General features: G+C 34.5%; 1 protein-coding gene across 9 annotated transcripts in view; it reads right to left on the reverse strand.

Moving 5' to 3' along the window:
- Positions 1-314: 314 nt before the first annotated feature.
- LOC118189586 (uncharacterized) overlaps positions 315-21345 on the reverse strand; it is a 180175-nt gene continuing 159144 nt past the window's right edge. For 8 of the 9 annotated variants that reach the window (XM_035360210.2, XM_035360212.2, XM_035360211.2 and 5 more), the window contains 2 exons: positions 20012-20138; positions 315-765 (listed from right to left, as the gene is read on the reverse strand). In XM_035360210.2, coding sequence (XP_035216101.1) covers positions 512-765; positions 20012-20138 — 381 coding nt within the window. In that variant the 3' untranslated portion in view covers positions 315-511. Of the gene's footprint in view, positions 766-6763; positions 6782-20011; positions 20139-21345 lie in introns of all 9 variants that reach the window. The other variant, XM_035360215.2, reaches the window with a different exon arrangement.

Below are 21345 nucleotides of genomic sequence, written 5' to 3' on the forward strand. Positions count from 1 at the left end.
GGCACATGGCGCGCAAGGGTTGCAATTAGAAACGGCGCATAATCAAGAAGCAAACAGTTTGACGAATTTTTATTTTGTAGAAGATCTGCATAGAATAGATGCTGACAGAAGATCGAAAACAGTTTCTGAGTCGATCGTGTGGTGGTTAAGAGTTTGTCAATCCTACGCCGTATCGATCATGCCGCATTTCCTGACAATCTAAGTTTTATTGTATATTGATTCATCTCTTAGTATCTTCATAAAGGTTTCTAGAATATTTCTAGGCGAAGATTTTCTTGTACATAAAAGGACCATAAGAAAATAACTATACTCCATTTGAAATTAATTAGCATTTTATTTACATACTTATTTTCATTTGAAAAGCATTTTATTACAAAACAGCGCCGATCATTTCTATGTACCTCGGTGCAAGGAAATAAACCGGAAAAAAAAAAAAAAAAAAAAAAAAAAAAAAAAAAGGCGTTTGATCACAGATCGTGGATGGTGAACGGAGGAAGCTACGAAGCGACGACTACTTGCTTATATCTTTCCGCACCTTATAACCACGATATGCAGCTTGGATTTTAGTAGCGGCCTGCTCCTGGCCATCGCACGCATCCTCTTCCAACCAAGAAAGCTCCTGTTCATTAAGCTGGGGATTATCAATATTCCCCTCCTGAAGGAATTCCATAAGGTCTTTATCGGATGTCAGGAGGTTCTCGTCCATAATGCTTTCTTCCACTCGATTTTCAATGTCCACGAGCAAATCGCCGCTTTTTGGTCCATCTGAAAGGGAATGATCTCATGTAACTATGGCAAGTCTCGCAGCATAAAAGAAAAATAAATGTATGTAGAAGGCAAGAGAAATTTCAGGCATTTGTATATATATGTTCATGAAAACGCTATAACTTATATTAAGTATGATGTACATCATACTTAATATAAGTTATAGCGTTTTCACGAACTGTTACTTACTGTGTGTGTGTGATTATGGCAAAAAGCCTCGAGGGCTATCTGCCTAAGGGTAGGGATGCTTTCGTGGAGGACTTTCTAAGGGAACTGGCTCGTATACACGTTACACATGGGAAAAACCACGAAAACGCCCATGCAGCCAGCCCGTTCGCGGGATTCGAACCGCGGACCGAACTACCAGTGTTCAGCGACTTTACTGCTCGGCCGCTAGTGGGCTCCTCTAACTTTCTGTATACTACCGCATATTTAGATAACATTCTTCCTCACGAAGGAAAAAGATTCTGACAAATTCTTACTTGCTTACCTGCCCACGAATTTCTAAATTTACGCAACAAAGTTACTATCAAACGAAATATGCAAAAGTAGATCGTAAAAAAGCTATACAGTTACTTCATAATCTCCAAGAGAATCTTTCACCACTATCAGAAAGAGCAACAAATAATAACAAAAACGCTTTGAAACTTTGAATTAACATACAGTTTTTCTCTACCATGCACTTATCGTTGCTAGTCAGTGTTGAGACTTTGCTTGTGAAAAAGAAATTTAAAATAAAATAATTTATAATTACTAAACTAATATCACCTTTAAGGATTTACGATTCTGTTATCTGATAGATATTTGCACAAAATGAATATGAAAATACTGATGCTAATGAGATCCCATAATTACAGATACATACATTATTTAAATTCACTTCGGCTACTTCTAGAGCAGCGGTTCCCAACCGGCTCGGTACGAAACCCCCCCTGGAGGTCGATGGAATTTTAAAGGGAGTCTCTGATGATCAAGAGGTCCACAGCCGAATATGCACCGCATTTAATCGGCATAATCAAGATCCCATTGATTACACAAATGTATGAATAAAACTGATAATTAATTGATTACTGATCTAAAATTTTATCATAAAGATAAATCAAGTCTCACTCAAAACACAACAGTACGCTAAATTTCGGAATTTAAAATCCATCACAGAGAAATATCTCAAAATTAAATTTGCTACTGGGCCAATATTATCGACTTTTCCCTCTTCATACATAGGGAAAACAGACTTTAATTAAGTTAATAACTTACTACGGAAAATAAGAAATACGTTGAATATTTCTGAACTAGGTGATTTAAGAATTGAGCAATTTTATGTAAAATATTCAAAGAAACTGCACCAATACTTAAAGTAAAATAGAGCTTCTAGCCAATTAGGATCTGATTTTGTGTTTGATAACTTGTTTATATTTGCGAAATTAAAAAAAATAATAATACAAAAATAATTAAACATAAGTCTAACAGACTCCTTTTTCAAAAACTTCGTTTATATTTAGTCTATTTAACTTTAAGTTATTTATACACAATTATTTGCGCTATGATTATGCTCTATGCTGTATATTATAGAGAAAAATGTAAGGAGGGTCGATGAAAAAAATGTTTTTTTAAAAAGGGTCGATGCAAGAAAAGGGTTAGGAATTTCTGTTTTAGAGGAAGTATACAAAATATGTTTACCTAAATCAGGGGTGTCAAACTGCCGGCCCGCGGGCCGCATATGGTCTCCGCAGTAACTTTATGTGGCAAGGGAAGACCGTAATTTCAATTACGGTGTTGCAAAAATTTGAGGATTTTTTTATTTGAAACTCAAGCGTACATTATTTTCATTTACATTAAAACGAACATAAGTAACGCAGCAGAATATATATATATATAAATGGATCTAATTAATTTATAATATAACATGAGATTTTGAAGGTACAGATTTCAACTTCTGTGCGTACTTGTTAAAAAATAAATAAGCTCAGTTATGGACTCCTGCACTAGGAATAATCGCTCTGTTTGAAAGTATATGCCAGCATCATTTTATTTTTCACAGTTGAAAATTACTAAGAAAAGAACATGCTTCATTGATGAGCATCCATAACCATGAAGGAAGATAATTTCTTAATAATTTCTCTTCAAGGCTACAAACTTTATCGAAATCGAAACGTTACCCAGTCTCAAGCTACAGTAAAAAATAAAGAAGTTCATAATTATGAATATAACTATATGCACTTTTATGTATGCTTCGAAAAAAATTTAATAAATAAGACAGACTAGATTGTTGTTATTTATTGTCAAGTTTTTTCCCACTTGATAAATTTTCTCTAAAATATTCTGAAACTTTTCATAATTTGTTTATTTTTAGTTTAAATATTTAATGATGAATTAAACACATCAAAATAAATTGAAAAAACTGTCAGTCTAATGTAATATTTACTGCCAGTATATTTGAATTCCAAAGGGTAACAGACGAAAATGTCTTACAGGTACCACACTTTAAGATAGAAAATAAATATAAATTTCAATTTTTTCTGTGCGATATTATTATTCTTATTTCCATTGTACGTTAAATACTTAGCAAGCAAAATGCAAAAATTGTATACAATGTTTTTCATCTTGTTAGTAAAATTTTTCATTTGGGGGAAAAAAAGAAGAGGGGGGTATGGGTGCATGAACTGATTTCACGTCGTCCAACCATAGGCAGTTTGACATCACTGGCTTAAATCATATTAAATACACTTTTGAAATATGCTGAGAAATGTCTTCTGAAATTAATGCTATAAAATGACCCGTTTTTACCCGAATATACGAAATTCCGACTCGTCAAATTATTTCGAATGATTAATGATTTTGAAAAAGTAAGTATTAAGATATAAAAAGCGCAAGCAACTTTTGATTTTGTGAGAAACAGTTTTATTGTGTTAGTTTATTTTTAAAGCCTACATTTCGATTTTAGTATGATGTGTTTGTGAATACTGACTGCTATTTCAACAGACTGCTCACACAATAAGCACTCATTTATTCTTATATTTCACGCACTAACAAATTTCAGGCATGTAATGATTTCATAATGAAAATCAAGTTAACGACATGAATTGTAGGCATTCAAAAATTTACTGGTAACAAAGCCATCGCATACGCAGCTCTAAAATAAGGCAAATATATTAATATATATAATCTAAAGAGGACCCAGTTCTTTGTCCTCACCAATCATTCTTAATTCTTGAGTTAAACATGCATACCTTTATCTCTAGAATAGACGATTACGTTCACTCGAGTTACACATTGAACCAATCTCACGTAATCAATTTTAGGATAATATATCAAACCGCATTATTAAGCTCGGGATGTAAAACAAGATTAAATTTGTTCTACGATCACTTAAAAATCTTTAAACTCAATTCTCACATTGCAGAATTACATTTTTTAAAATTATATTGAACGGTTTTATTAAGAAAATCATATTAAAAAACGCGCCGCCTAATTGTGATCACGTTTTTCCACGGCTATTTTGATAACGTAAACAGAATGATAACATTAAATGATGAAAAAAAAAATATGCTTTAAAATAGCAACGGAATTTAACTAACATAATATAAAAATATCAACAAACAAATAAATAGGTATTTTCATAGCACTTACACATGAAAATGCGATAGTTTGTGTATGAACTGTTCATCATAGCTTTAATGAACAAGTTTATTTATGAACTTTTCATAACATTTCTTGAAATTATTTCAGTGATGCTGTACCCATAATTTTAATATTCGGAAGGCATCTCTCATTCGAAGAAAACGTACCAATATTAAATTTTAAATTAAGTAAAATAGCAACCATAGTTTGGTCGAGACGTTTTTCAGGAATGTTTTGCGCTACTGAAGAAGCGAGATTTGTGTCTGATGGCCCTCAAAATCGATAGAGTTAGTCAAAATCTATGTCAAAGGTTACTTTGGTACTTTTCCATTTTGCCGGCGCAGGCGATAAAGTCGACAAAAATGGTACAACCGATGCCAAACGGAATATCCTCGCTGATAACCTTTTACGCCTAATTTTCAAAACAAGTCGCAGCCCTTTCTTATCAGATTGATTGTTTCTTCAATACTGGCATACAATTACATGGAATTTTTACCAAATAGTTCAATTTTATTCCCTAAGGCCATTCGCGGTAATCAAGTCAATTAGGATGCAATCACATTGCTCACCCAAAGGCGAAAATATAGAAAAGGCTAAGTCAAAGGTTAAATTCATTAAATTCATTAATTCTAATGAGAATGCACTAGCGAAGTAAAGCACTGAGATTTTACATAATTTCTGAGTAAGCTATTCATATAAATTGAATAATTCTTTAATTTAAACTTATATTCCATATTAAGATTTAACTTGAAATTAATGTAGATAATTAGAGAGAATTAAGATTTTTGTAGCGTAGTTATGAGAATGCACTAGCGAAGTAAAGCACTGAGATTTTACATAATTTCTGAGTAAGCTATTCATATAAATTGAATAATTCTTTAATTTAAACTTATATTCCATATTAAGATTTAACTTGAAATTAATGTAGATAATTAGAGAGAATTAAGATTTTTGTAGCGTAGTTTACGTGAGATGAACCGGCGAATCAGGATGTTGTACCACGAAAGCATAGTAAATTCTTAAATGAATGTCTTTTTACAAATTTATTGTCTTTTTACAAAATTTTATATGATATTAAAATGCTTATGTCTTCAAAATAGAAAAATCTTAGAACTAACATTTGTTAAAATTTTTTATGTGCATACTGTGTGTTGTTGCTAATAAAGTGCATACTGTGTGTTGTTGCTTGGCGAGATTTGCGCCGGCGAAACGGAAAAGTACCGTTACTTTTTCGGCATCATTTTTAAATGGTTATCTGAAATCGAAACCAAGCTATTTATCGACCAACTGGTGACATTTCATTGTCATATGGCAATTTTTATAATTTGTTTTGACCTTAGTTGGCGAATTTATATTTCATTTGGGGACTTTAAAAAACATATTCTACAATAATTTGATCAATTGTTGATCACTTTACAATAAACTGTGTATTTTCCATGTTTTTATATACAAACGGACCGGACTTCCGCAACCTGATAACAACATCCGAATGATAACATAAACTGTGATTACATTAAGCGGCGTCTATTGTTACAGAAAATTTGTATGAATGAATTTTACGAACTGCATAGATGATTGATTGTATTTTATAACCTTTATTAAAAGTTATAAAAGTAAGAATTACAATTCTATATTCGATACAGAGTGAGAAAATAAATATGTTATAAATAATTATAAAACACATCTATGATTTGGTAATCACACCTTTAAAACCTACGTTATTCTAGCACAAATAGAAAACTATGCTCTTCTTAATTTTATTAATATTTATGTGCACCAAAACATAACAAATAACAATCAATTAATGTTTAATTAATTTTAATGTTAACAAAATATGAAATAAAAGTTTTAAATCTAAAAGTATATAATTTTAAAAACTGCATGGGAAAGCACCAAAGAAATTAAACTATGATGTGTGTTTGAGTAACAGGATAACTTCTAAATGCAGCATTATGATATTACGAAAACAGCAGAACTATGATCCATAAAGTAGTTGGAAATACGAGACGATTTCTACAAGAGACTTTCTGAAAATGTGAAATAAAAAATCATAATTTTAATAAACATTCCGTAACTGAAAAGCCTAAAATATCTATTATAATATTTTAAAAAAGAGAATGAGTCAAAGAGGAAGAACATTTCTTGTTCATAGAGGCGCTAAAAATTCAGTAAAACATGCAAAAGAAATTACATATATCTTCATTCCAAAATAAAATATTAAAAAGATACTACAGAAGTAAAAAGAGGCAAAATTTTCAATGCTTATTACAGTAATTTTTAATAGTGTCAATGTTCGTATATAGTGTTTAAGTTATTATAATAAATCTTACTATAATTGAAAATCTTAAGAACGCTTACCGTTCCTTAATATACTTACTTTAATTCTTGGATGTTCCTGGTGATTGAAAATGATTATCAATAGGGCAGGTTTGGGAAGGGAAAAGAAAGAAAAGGATTTAAAAATTTTGAAATTACTAGACGTTTAAACATTCAATAAAACATTTATGAAAAACAATAATGATTGATACATCATTAATGCCTTCCAAAAATGTTATACCGTTATTTATACATACTGTCAGTACAGATTACCTATACTATCTAGATACATATTACCTGCAACAATAATTTACATACCTGAAAATATTTTAGCAGCATTTATCACATAGCATTAAAGTTTCACTTACATAAAAGAAAAAATAACTTAAATATCTGGATCGCTATTCTTTTTCCAAAAGCCAAAAATTACTAATTTTAATTTTCTAAGATTTTTTCAAAATTTTCTAAGATATACATGAATTTACATATCGGAGCGTTTTGAAATTTGACATCTTTTTTTTGAACGATAATAAAGCCAAATGTGGTTACACACTTAATTAAAATTATTTGAAAGTACGAACGACGACTTTTTTCCCGGTCGTCTACAGTGAAAAAAAGAAAAGGAAAATAGGTTGCTATAAATTAAGTTCGCCAAGTAAATTATTCTTAGCGAAAACTGAAAAAATACGCCAACATAAATTTTTGAATTTCTCCGTTAATTTCGCACCAAATTTTACAAAATTTAATATTTAGGCATAATTTGAGTCGTAGAAAATTAGCATGTCATTTCAGAAAAAGTCCGATTTTGTGTCCAAATATCTGTGTTAGAATCATACTATATATAAATAATATAAATCCTAAGTGGAGCTTTCTAGACATGAAAAACGCAATTTGAATTGCGTGAATTGTCTCAGTAGAACGAGAGATATAGAACTGTTCCCCCCTTCTTTTTTTGCCCAGTGTACCTTAAGGTTAATTATTTTACCTCAAATAAAAATGTTTTACTTCAGTTAAATGAAAGCAGGTTCACAAAATTAAAAATGAATTTCTTCGTACAGAAAATAATCAAATAAAAGCAAAATAAGTGTATGTTTAGTTATCGAAGGCTTATGTACGTAAAATTTAACTTCATTGTTTTATTAGGTAAAAAAAAATTCTACGTAAATTCTGAGTTTAAATAATAACCTGGGTTCAAAACACATTTTCATCAACAAAATTAAGGAATGAAATTATTTTGCAATAACTTCATCGCATAAGTTCGCTGAAAAAAGTCTTCTGTTATCTTGTTTTACGCAAATGAAGATATTTTGTTTTTTCCAACTGTACTATTTTTGCAAGAGTAAACTGCAATAAATGAAAACAATTTTCTTGTTTTGAAATCGCAGAAGAAGGGAGAGCACAATCGTCTGGTTAAACAGATGTTACAGATTCCCTTTCAACCATTTGCCACAGTTCGTCTTCTGAACGAGGCAGGGACTCTGCAAACGGCGTCCTATCACATTTCGCACATGTTCGATTGGTGACAGGTCAGGAGAGTACGGTGGCCAGGGAAGCATCTGTATACCTTGCAGAGCATGTTGGCAGATGCGAGCAATGTGTGGTCGCGCGTTATTCTGCTGAAAAATTGAAGGTAGGGGCCCCTGAAGGTAGGGGATTGCCACCAGTCGCAGTACATTATCCAAGTATTGCTGGGCCGTCATAGTGCCCTAAATGCGAACTATAGGTGACCTGGAATGGTATGCAATAGCGCCCCAAACCATTATGCCACGTTGTCGCGCGGTGTGGCGTTTCACAGTTACTGCCGGATTAGATCTGTCTCCACGTCGACGCCACACACGTATGCGGCGACTGTCACTGGATAAACAGAAGCGTGACTCATCTGAGAACATGACGTTTCGCCATTCTGTCATCCACATCGCTCCAGTCCGGCACCATTCTAAACGTTGGCGTCTATGCTGTGGGATCAAGGGCAGTCTTCTTAACGGACGCCGTGAGTGCAGGCCACGTTTAACCAATCGACGGGAAATGGTTCGGGTCGACACGGGAATATCCAGGGTATCTTGCACATGCTGCAGAATGGCGGTACAAGTGACTTGCGGAACCGCCACAGCTTGTCGGCGGATGCGTCGATTCACGCGTGCTGACGTCACTCTGGCTGCACCTGAACCCCTCCTTCTTCCTACATTTCCTTGTTCCTACCATGTTTGCCATAGCCGATGCACCGTGCTCGCATCCATGTGGGTATCAGCTGCGATTTGACGTAAGGACCAATCCGCCCTTCTCAGTCCGATCACCATACCCCTCGTAAAATCGTCCATCTGCTGAAAGTGCTTTCGTTGACGGCGGCCTGGCATTCTCTCCCAGAGAAATAACGACACGAATATTGCCCATTCTGCACGTTCCTTCCCTTACATCTTAGTTCACGTGCGTCGGAGAACTGCGCATTTCACATCATTCGCATAACTCAGTGACGCGCGTCTACTCTAAAATTTGCATAAATTTCTGACCACTCCTTCTTGGTGTTGCATTTTCAATGTCCACTAGTGTATAAACGATAACATTATAGTATAAGAGTCATATATTAAACTATCACAGGCTTACTGAATTGAAAGCTAGAACAACTAAGGTGAACGAAAACTCGTAATCAGACAAGACGATTCAATCACTGAAACCATCGAAAGAATCTACAGATGTTATGTACAGTTTCACTTGCTTCCCAATAAGCTAAGGAATTTATAACTGAAATTCCTCATTACATTTTGTATGAATCTGAAGTATTATAAGATCCCCTTTTTTCTATTAAATATATTAATCTATTTAAAGTAAAGATGCTCAAAAAGGATTCTTCACAATGTTTACCTTTCCTGTACAAATGGTAATGAATAACCTAATCATAAATATAAGAAGAATCATAAGTAGCGTTTACATTGGAGTTTTCAAGAATTCCGCCAGCAGAAAAGTGAGAATTTTGAAAAAGTAAATACTTAAGGTAAATCTATATTCAAAGTGGCTGCTTCAGTTTTACATGACAATAATTTGATTTGCATCAACTCGAGAAAGATTTAATATGCCATTGAAAGGCAGACTATCCTCATAATGAGTTCACTAAAAACTCTGCAAAACGAAAATTAATTTTTTATGCTTTTTTTTTTTTAAAGTTTTTTTGGATGGAAGAGAAAAAGAAACTACATAGCTGACGATATTCCGTGGGGGAAAAAAAAAAAAAAAAAAAAAAAAAAAAAACGCACTTTACTAGATTAAGAAAGATCTTACGAATTCTCAACGAAACGTTAAGCAATATTTTCTACGCAGTTGTTATAGTTTCTTCATTTGCTTCTTTGTGCTATACGTTTCAGAGTTTTTCATTAATGCAATCATACAACCATACTCACTTTCGTTCAATAAGCAGAAAGCTTTTATATCAATGTTTGGAACAAAAACTGAAATTCGATTGCGTTTCATGATCTCTTGTAATTTAGAAACATCATTAATTCGATTTTTGCCAAGGGTGAATGCCTGTTTGGAAGACCACAGGCACATAGCTCCTGCATCACCCAAGGTCTTTCGCCATTTTCAAAACACGGCTATAAAACTCATCTGTCATTTCCCCACCCCCTCCGCTCAAGAAAAAGTAAGCCCACTGTACAACAAAATTACGACTAAATAGCATGCATAGGAACATTTGCATATATATTTTCCTTCTAACTTACGTTAAACGTGAAATTACAAATGACAAATTTTATGAAAATATTTTTAGAATTTAATCTGCATATTAATCTAAAAACTATGTCAAAATACAAAGTCGGCATTAATAAATGAATATTAAATCAACGGTTCGACTCACATAGCACTTTCTGAAATCAGTTTCCGCGGGGGAGCCCCTTAAACCATATAAGGTACTTTCTCTCTACTTTCCGCATGCCTTCGTGCGGAGGCATATTCGAGAGGTCCATGGTCCACGTCCCGGCGAGGGCACTGGACATTTTTCACGTCTCCGGCATGAAAAATCCTTAAGATTCTACAGATGGTTGCCGAACTAAAGGGTGGTGGACGATAATTCGCCACTTAATCCCCCAGTCACCCTTTAAAAAGGAGAGTATGTAAGGTATTTTCTTCCTCCTTTTCGCATGCTTTCGTGGTGAAACATACTTGACGCATATTCGAGAGGTTCTGGGTTCGAGTCTCGGCGGGGCATTACATATTTTTCACGTCACCAGCATCTAAAATCCCTAATGACTCAACAACCTCTTCAATGTTTTACAAGTTTCTGGTGTTTAAGAATATTTTTATGGGGGAAAAAAGGAGAGATAGACAGTAAGGGAGTGTGGAGTAAAGCGATACCTAAATAACAGTGTGATGTGCATACAATAGAATTATATTTTAAAAACTTTGAAATTTTTTTTTTATCTCGGTGTTTTCTTAACTAATACCAATACATATGGTATTACAAAAAAGTGAACATAAAACTCTTCCAAGTTTGATAAATCAAATCATATGCATTATTAGAGATTTCACAAACCCAGTTTCTCAAGTTTAATAATCATAATATTAAATTCAATTCAAATATATTGCTCATTACTTATTATTCGAAATTTTCATTGTTCATAACAGAATTCAATTAGGCAAATTCCCCATCAGAATTTAATCACTAATTTTCTTATTTTTATTTCTTGTCCTTTAAATTATTCATATTTTTATTGATTTTAATTTCCTGGAAGGATCGCGGAGTTTCCAGGAACTTCAAAAGGTGCCATTGCTTTAGAAACAACATGACAGCTTGGGCGAACGTATAATCCTCCTACATTAGTTACGAATCTTAATGAGAGAAAGTAGCCCCATGCAGCTTTCTTTCATTGCATTTAATCTCATCGCTTTTTCATAACTGTAATAATATTATTATACACCGCTTTCTTTACAATCTCCGTTATTTAGTTATTACTGCAAAACCGGCTTGATAACATCTTAAAGTAAATTTAACTTTAGTGCCTCCCTCCGAGCTTTACGGGTTTAGCCCTGAAATTTCAAAGTTCCTCAAAATGTCATGAATAAGTGGTATTCAAAGTTCCTCAAAATGTCATGAATAAGTGGTATTTTCTTGACTTTAATTAAAAAATTACTTTTTCGTTAAATGCTGAGAGAGAGGATGACTAGAGGTAATCGTGCATCTCATCAATGTTTTCTCACACTGTCACAGCTTGTGTAATCGCCGTATGCCAATCGATAACAAATGCCCGATCGGATCGCTAGCCTGGCTGCCTCCACACGCGTGTGCGTTGTTCATCAGCTCTGAGACTGAACACGATTCATCACAGAAGATCACATGCCTCCAGTTGGTCACACTCCAGCTTGCCCGAATTCAGGAAAAATCTATTCGACACTGCCTATGATGTGGGGTCAGTGGTAGATGTCTTAAAGGATATTGGTAGCATGTACCAGCGTCGTCCTGTCGTCTCCGAATGGTTTTCCTTGATACCACCGGATGCCTGGAAGGTGGTAAGTTGCGTCGAATCGATGCTAGTGATGTTGGTGCGGAAGTAGACGCTTTTATGACAGCGCGATCCTCGTGCTTATTTGTGGTCTTAGGACGCCTTGACCGGCCGTGACGGCAGACTATCCCTTCCAAGCTCCATTGTCGCCAAGTTGAAATGAGACAGAATAATGATCAATTATATTGCAATTATATTGCAATCAATTAAACGATGATGCCTATACAGATTTTAACACACTTTTGCAAAGGCCAATCAATTTACAGAATTTACATTACTTCATTTGAAACGATTACATTTACATTTGTATCTTCTACCAAGAGCTATCTCATCTTTTACAATTTTAACCTCATTAAATTTCCAAAGACGACCTTTATAAAAGGAATATACAATTTCATACTGTATTCATAAAAAACCTACGACGGATAATAACTTAGCTTAAAAGGCAATATTCTCCTGCTCTGTTAGTAAGTCTCCACTTGCACCCTGTTGGTTTCTCTCTGATGAATATCTAAATCAATGTTGGTTCCAGGCATGCGATACAGGTAGCTGCCTGGGGCATCGATCATCATAGGGATCCATCTAAACTTTTTTCACATGCGGATAAGACAGTAGAATTACATTAGGCTTTAAATTTAATGCTTGAGTTCAATGAAAGACATCGCCTCTGTTTTATGGGCAACAGAAAGCTACAAATAAATAAATTATACATTTCGCTAAGACATCCTCTGTCTAGATGCTACTTTCTGCCCATGGTTAAACAATACTATTTTTGCTATTTTCGATGTTTGATATGTTCCACGAGATAACGCTTCTTATAAATCCTGCATAAACTTTCAAAATTGCTATTTTCATTTGAAAGAAATCACGTTGTTAACTGTAATAACTTCCGAATGACTAAAGCATGAATACAAGCCTGTTACGAAATTAGTATTTCACTTATAGAATAGAGGTAACTTCAAGAAAGCTTGTGAAATTTCCCAGGTTGCTTTGATTTTCCTCATACTAATATTGACGCTTTCAATAATACATGAAATGCAAAATAGCCTTTTGGAATTCAGCGCTCACTTCGCAGCTAGTCTTAAGAATTTGGTTGGAAATATTTGAATTTGCAGATACAGGTGGTAGCAATCAAGGTTGTCGACTCTGCTGGTGCGGCTTATTGTGATGTTATCGTGATTCCTGACCATCCAACAAATACGTGTTACTGGATTGTACTTCAAGTGAGGTACTGACACCAGAATCGTTGGATTACCGTATTGCATCGATCCCCGTAAACAGAAGGTAGAGGGGATGGATCGACTGGTAAGAGCTTTCCTCAGTTTCGCTTAACTATTTCAGCTGAAAACAAACATCAAAAGCACTGAGAGAAGTCAGATTTCGCACGCTAACTATCCGCTTTCACTACAATCCTAGCTTTTGAGCGGTGCTATGGATATTATCCTTTTCAATGCGCTTTTTCATGTGTATGGTAAATGGATACATATCCTTCGGGACAAACCCGACATCTACGGTGATGACAGCCATCGGAGGTTTTCCGAAATGAGAGCTAGGATAGTAGTGCAAACGAATAAAAGTAATCCGCTGTCACTACAATCCTAGCTTTTGAGCAATGCGATTCATATTATTACGAAGTTTCTATATATATGTAGATTGTAGTATCTCTTGTATAACGAAAGTGACGTGAAAGGCCTCAAGAGAGGATTATAGGGGTTAGGCTTGGCGATAATAGCGATCGCCCGCTTTGAGACTAACATTTTTGGCGATTTCTTGCCGTATTGTGCATTTTGGCTTGTTTCTATTTTTATTTTGACCTTTGACTCGATATTAAGGAAATGGAAAAGAAGCTTAATCCTTATTATTTCCCTACGAAAACCTTCTAAAACTCCACTATAAAGGGAGAAAACGGCCTTGTTTTTCTTCTTTTTGTGAATAGGTTTGGATTAATTTCTACAATTTTGTTGTGTTAATCGTTTCTAATACGAGAGAAGTCGATTACAAGGAACTGGTCCATATTTCTGCTAGTAATCACTCCTATCAACCGCAGTATTCCGATTCATCTGTAGCACTTTTATGTTCCCTAACAGATGTTAATTGCTAATGCCGCCCAGATGGTACAGTGGTTAGGGGAGCCTATTGCGGCACCGAAGGGCCCGAGTTTGAATCCCAGAGAAGTTAATCCTGGAATTGTTTAGTGTCTTTGCGGCATGAGGCACTCTAAATATATCGTGAACCGAAAGTCCTCTCGTGTGGTTTGGTAGAAGAACAGAAGGGGTGGAAGAACCTCAGAACCGAGTTTGGTCAGAGGGTCTTCCACATGAGAGGACTTTCGGCTCGCCATATATTTAGCGTGTCACCCATGCCACAAAAGCACTATATATTTACAAACATCTATGCCTTCTTCGGGATTCGAACCCGGGCCCTTCGGTACGGCAGCAGGCTAACCTAACCACAATAACGTCTGGGCGGCAGCCTTGGGTACTGCTTCAATAGTTTAAGCGATCGCATAAGGTGCAAGAAATGTGATAAAAACATAGCCATTATGTTTGCTAGGGGGGAAGAGTGACAACAGGCAGATCAGGGAATGACATACACAAAATAAATGACGGAGATGTAAATCATACATCAAATTATAGATAGACATCTGAGGTTTTGTTGACGCAATGAGAATAGGAAGCAAAATTAAATGTTATTCGATCCTAATAGCGAAAGAACTTTTATTGATAACAGTTATCTCGTAAATTAAAGTTAGTGATAAGTCAGGAATAATTACGAATTTTTGTTTTCGGTTCAAGAGCAAAAAAAAAAAAGTGAGTAATCAATGTGAAGGTTAACCTTAGATGTAATAACTTTAGAACAGCGAAACTCCGTGTATTTACGAAGCAATAGTTAAAGATTCTGAGACAAAAATTAGTTATTATTGTAAAAAGATGAACCCGATTCTAAAATTTTATATATTAACCGGTCAGATTATTTTTGGACTTAAAGTTAGTGGAAAATAAAACAAATGGCAGGACCTTTAGTGCAAATCGAAACTTGGATATGTGTTCAACGGATCTGACACCTCAATCAGATCGAACCCTACAGAAGTTAAAATAATGGTGACTATTGTTCGAAACGAAAATACAGAAGAAACGGAGATTTAAAAGAAAAGTATTGAGAAAGTTTGAGAAACACACGCCATGCTACTTTAAAAGATGATGACGTTTTAAGAGTATTAGTTTTATAAATATCAATAAAAATTACATAAATTCTATAAAAATGGTTGATAATCGCAACGAAATCGATCTTCCGAGGAAAGAAAATACTGAATCTTTATCCGATAATTATGCCAATGTTGAGAGACTTTTCGAAGATTAGTTAAAAAATTTAAGAGAAATCCTTCCTTTCTTAATCAGTATAAAGAAATTATTTCGACACAACTTGAAGAAGGAATAGTCGAGAAAGTTGATTTCAGTATGTCTGAAAATGAAACTGAAGTGTATTATATGCCTCATGAAGTAGTATAATTCGTGAAGATAAATTAACTACGAAGATTTCAGTATGTCTGAAAATGAAACTGAAGTTTATTATATGCCTCATGAAGTAGTATAATTCGTGAAGATAAATTAACTACGAAAATGAGAATTGTTTTTGATGCACCTTCCAGTGCAATAAACTCTGTTTCCTTTTAAAGACTGCCTGAAACCTGGCTGAAACTTTACGTTAGATTCTATAGCTTTACTTCTGCAATTTTGATTGAACAGGGTCGTCTTGACAACTGATATTGAAAGTGCGTTTTTGCAGACAGCATTAGCACCGAAAGACAGAGCTGCTGACAGATTTCTTTGGATTAAGAATGACACGAAATACAGAACCAGAAGTAATACGAAAGACGCGGGTTAGTTTTGGATTAAGTCAATTCTTGCTAAATACAACACTGAAACGCTACGTAAACAAGCCCGAAAAGAATTACCTAGTCGCGTTCCAAATCCCAAGGAACAAATTACATACGTAGATAACCTTATCTAGAGTTTGCAAGACGAAGAATCTGCCTTTGATGTTCATCGGTAGACAAAGTTCGTTTTAGGAGAAGCCGGAGTCAACATGAAGAAATGACGAACAAATATAACAGCTACTTCAAGATCTACTCAATCAGAAAACGGTTCCTGATACTTCGCTCTTATAAGATACTTAGCTATTGCTGTAATTCTAAAACAGACGGTATACGCATAGACAACGAAAGACTGAGGAATACAACAAATGTATATGAATTCAAATCACCGAAGAGAGGTGTGATAAGACCTGTTGGAAAGCAGGGCTATTGAGTCGGTAGGGGAATATCACCGACTTCGACTCCTGGAATTTTAATCACTCCGACTCTCTCATTTATGTAAACATATACACATGGGTTATAGCTTATTTTTTTAATATAAAAGAACTAATAGATGCAACAGGGAAAAACTGATAGTATACCAATGATTTATATTAATTAGCATTTATTATGAAATGTAAAAACTGGCATTAGTTATTTCTAAGAAACGGTATAGCTTCGGCAAGATCTTTGTTGAAGGGCCATACATCTGATTTGATAAACTTAAACTTCAGAGCTGAGAAGATTCTTACCACACTAACTTGAGTAGGAGGAAGAGCTGTTACTGTTAAGGCCACTTTTTTAGCTTTTCAGGATAGATTTTTGTAAGTTCTAAAAGAGTGTTTTGCAAGCGCAATTATATTTCTCTATTTCTTCAAAGGCTGTGTAGAAATCTTTTTTGTATTTTATCATTTTTTATATCTAAAGGCTCTTGGTTCTTTATTTTCACTCGCTTTGCCTAAGCCTTTCTAATATTATCCAAAAATATTTCTCAAATTCTAATTCATCACTGGAAGAGGACGGTAGAGACTCAATTGCAATGTCTGCAGTTTGAATGTCCTGATTCGAATTCTCCAATTGTTCTGAGAATAATTTCATTCTTAATGAAAGTTCATAGATAGCTTTCTTTGCCTTTTTAATTTGTTCGTCATCCAAGAAAATTCGGTGTTTCGGAACTTGCATATATTGAACCCAGCAAGATCTCAATGTCTAGCAAACTAGTTTCTCTTTTAGGGTTATCTACATCTTCTAAAAAGTTCTTAATTCTAAAACCTCTTTATCATCAAATACGTACTTCCTTATCGTGTTGCTTGATCAATAATTGCTGCTTTTCCTGCTCGCTTCCTAACAATGACATCAATTTTGGGAGTTCTCGTTGCTTACCTAAATTTACCAGTGAGATTTGTAATTAAATGAATCAGTTTAATCACAAATGGCACATATCACATCCATCCTCCTCCCTTATATTTATTTATTAATATGTCAATAAAATAGAAGATAACTATTTATTAATATCCATAAGTAAAAATAGTAACTCAGCTTGTCATTAATTTTTTTCAATTCATTTAAATTTCATTTCAAATTCAAACTGTCCAACAAAAACTGGAGTCGGAGTAGACATGTTTTTAGCGACTCCAGCTCAGACTCCTTTTACCCCAAAATCTGCCCGACTCCAATTCCCACTCCATGAACTCTAAAGTCCTGTTGGAAAGCTGTTTGAACCCATTTCCGTTCACAGTTAGACCGAAAATGATACTTCAAGAAATCTGGAAAAAGAAGGTTGAACTGGGGATGAATGTTTACCACCGGATTTGGCAAAAGCATATTAAGTTTGATGAGAAGAACTGCACTATTTGAACAAAGTGACATGATCACAGCATTTATTTGAACTAAAGAAAAATGACAAATTAATGAATTGGCAACTTCACTGTTTTGTAGATGTAAGTAAAAAAAGACTACGGACCTTCAATTTATTAATCTTATAGAAATTTAGCTAGAAAATATAATTTAGTAGCCTCAAAATCGAGGGTTGAGCCGATGGGTGAAATAACGTTACTGTATTGGAACTACATTCGAAACAACTTGAAACTTCCGATTGATACTAAATTTATTTCTGATCCGATTTTATGACTATTCTTCACTGGATCAAAGGCAATTCTCGAAAAGTGAAACTGTTTGTTTAAATTGGTGGAATTGTTATTCCGGGGGAAATGAAAAAACACTCCGCGAATTCGCTTTTGGAACTGACTCTTGGATTTGACTACTTGGACATTTCTACAAGCTTTTCCAAAACTGTTGGAAAGGAGAGGCATTTGCAGCGTAATCTACAATGACAACGCAAGAGGACATTCCACAAGAAAAACCGAGAAACTAAATCTGCTGTGGAAAATAATAAAAGGGGGGGGCAAGTGCAAAATTTATTTTGGAAGTTATCGATCAAATGGAAATTTATCGGCGAAAGGGCCGCCTGGTGGTGTGGTTTTCGGGAATGTTTAGTAAGGTCGGTTAAAGTTTCGTTGAGCAAAATGTTAGGAAGAATATCATTTTCAATAAAACTCTCTTTCATTATTTTTAATTCAAGAACTGGAAGTTATATTGATAAAAACAGAGGCAACTTAAATCCAGGCTTCTCACTAATGTTTTCAGCAATCCGCTAACCACCTGGACATTTCTTGATCGGATGACGATTACTATATTTACCTTAAGCAAGTAAAGGGGTTCCTTCCTTTGAATCCCACCTTTGAAAATGAGCAGATACAAAGTATAATTAGATTCTTAACAAATTTGGAAAAGACTGAAATCATTTTATATTCATATCTTAGGTCATCTTATCTATCACGACAAGTCAAGCGGCCTAGCAGAACTTTGAGAGAAACCTGTGGTTTTATAAGGGATGACAGAGCGCCTATTTTTAAGGTGAATAGACACTGTGATAGAACTCCATCCTAGACTGATGACCGTATCCATGCATGCACCGTGAGACTTTCGAAGGAACTCTTATTAGGAGACCTTGTGCAGTCCACTAAAACTCTCAAATCAACAGTTAATGAACTTTCCCGTCTCCTGGATTTTCGACCCCGGAGGTTGTTGCGAATTCTAGCCTAAAGATGGTGTTGATACGTTGTAACTGTTTTTAATTTTGGTTAATGTTTTAGCATATAGCTAAGATGTGTTGTGCATCGTCAAGAGTGTAAGGTTGTCCGTCATTAAAATATCTACAATTACTGTCTGAGAAGCTCATCAGATCAAGAACCAGTTACGAATTTTCTATTTCAGCTGCAATGATTGTCGATTGATCCTTTTGTTTTAGGCTGTTTCATGTATCAATTAGTAAGACAAAGCTATAGCAAATTGTTCCTTACAGTGCTTGCCATGCTGAGCAATGTCATTTGGACCATACTTTCACATACGACATCTGGCTAGCTAAGTAATTTACGTATGAAACGGTGATGCAATATATCAATTATTACGATTTTAATTATTTTTAAAATTATTATAAAAGTAATTTGTTAATACATAATAACAGAATTCTTTTTGAGTTCAAAAAAGACTTAAAGGAGATGAAATTCGTCACTTCAGACACGAGACAAAAATTTAATTGTAGAAAAATTGCGCTTGGAAGCATACGGTTAAAAAGCTGTAGCATGTAGCCTAAATCGATACAGTTCCGATTTCAGATATTCAATTACTGTAAAAGAATTATAAAACAGCATTATTAATGTCTCATTTACGTGAAAGAAAACATGTTGGAAATATTTGGCAACTAAACAACGAAAACCTATTTCACGACAAATGTCCTTCAAATGAGAAAATAGCTCAGCCTGGAAATAATGTCTTAACAAATTTTATAAAAAGGAAAATCTTTGACAACTCGCCATCTGCCAATGAAATATTAAAAAACAGCGATAACGTGAAAATAACACACACACACAAAAATAAATAAATAAAGAAAGAAGTGTAAAATACAAACCGTCTCCTGCCGCAGGCTCCGTTTTTTCTTTTTTCTCTTTCAAAGATTTCCTCGTTAAATAACCACGGACACCCGCTTGAATTTTAACCACTGCTTCATTGACATTTGCAGCACCATCATCAACCACCTGCGTGAAATTGGATTCTTATTAATGAATAATAAAAAATAAGGTCATTCTAAAAGAATACTTAGCAATATCGATATGTATGCCAAGGTCGAGAAAAACCAAACTCTCTTTTATTATATGAGCTTGTCTAAGCTTCCTAAGCACACAAATAATGGTTAATTGCTCCTTTTCCATCTTTTATTCGCGAACATTATTTTGAACATTCATTAGCTAAAGGATTTCGTGGCACGCGATGCATCCATAAATCAAACTCGATTTTAAATATGTGGTTGCAGAATTTTCCGGTATTATTGATTATTATTCATATCTGGAAGTTATGTTCGGTATTTTCTGAAACGGATTCGAACTATGTATAAAGAAATCGATGCACCGCATTATGTATCCTAAGCATATTACAAAGAAAAGGGGGTTCATCAGCTGTTTGATGTTGCTTAAAGTTCGTCAAAGCCCAGCTTGTTCAAATTGTTACGTTTGTCTTCTAGAAACCGGCTGCATTACACCTAATAACTGGGTAAAAAATAAGATCAACTGAAATATCAGCAAATTAGTAAAATCAAAATAGTGCATTAAATTAAAAAATTCAACTACATTTCTGTAGTAATTTTTCAGAGAAATCTTTTTAATCCACTGCAACTAAAGGTACTAGGTGCTTTTCAGGTCATGGTTAACCAATTCCCGGTTTAAAAACGCCAGTATCGGTACACTTCACAAAATTCATTAAAAGGAACCAATCATATCTAACACTGGGAAAGTAAAGCACGGGAGTTTTAAAAATTTTCAGTCTGGTTATATAATACACAGAAGTACGTCGCTGAATTATAAACACGATTATTTCAAGACTATACAGATATTTATTTGAAATTAAATTTATAATTAACCTTACATGCAGAAAAATGATAATCTAAATATATACACATTCGGAAATCCCACGTCAATGCTAATAAATTTTGTTAGCTTAGCCTCGGGTTGCAGTTAAGATCTCCTAAGCCACATGAAATTTGAAGCCTACAGTTAGCTGCCTCTAATTTAAATAGTTCAACAGATAATTCACTTTGTTCAAACAAAACTTCTGGAACAGGCCTATCAAAAGGAGATCGATGAAAAGATGATTCAAGTTGTGATGATGTGAAAGAGAAACTTAGCTAGAATGCTTGCATGTGCATCTGTAGGAAGGATGTACTCCACGAGATCCAGAAAATGCTACTCT

The sequence above is a fragment of the Stegodyphus dumicola genome, chromosome 1, assembly GCF_044657685.1.
Source record: "Stegodyphus dumicola isolate Sdum_Otavi_A_Nest chromosome 1, ASM4465768v1".
Lineage (NCBI taxonomy): Eukaryota > Metazoa > Arthropoda > Arachnida > Araneae > Eresidae > Stegodyphus > Stegodyphus dumicola.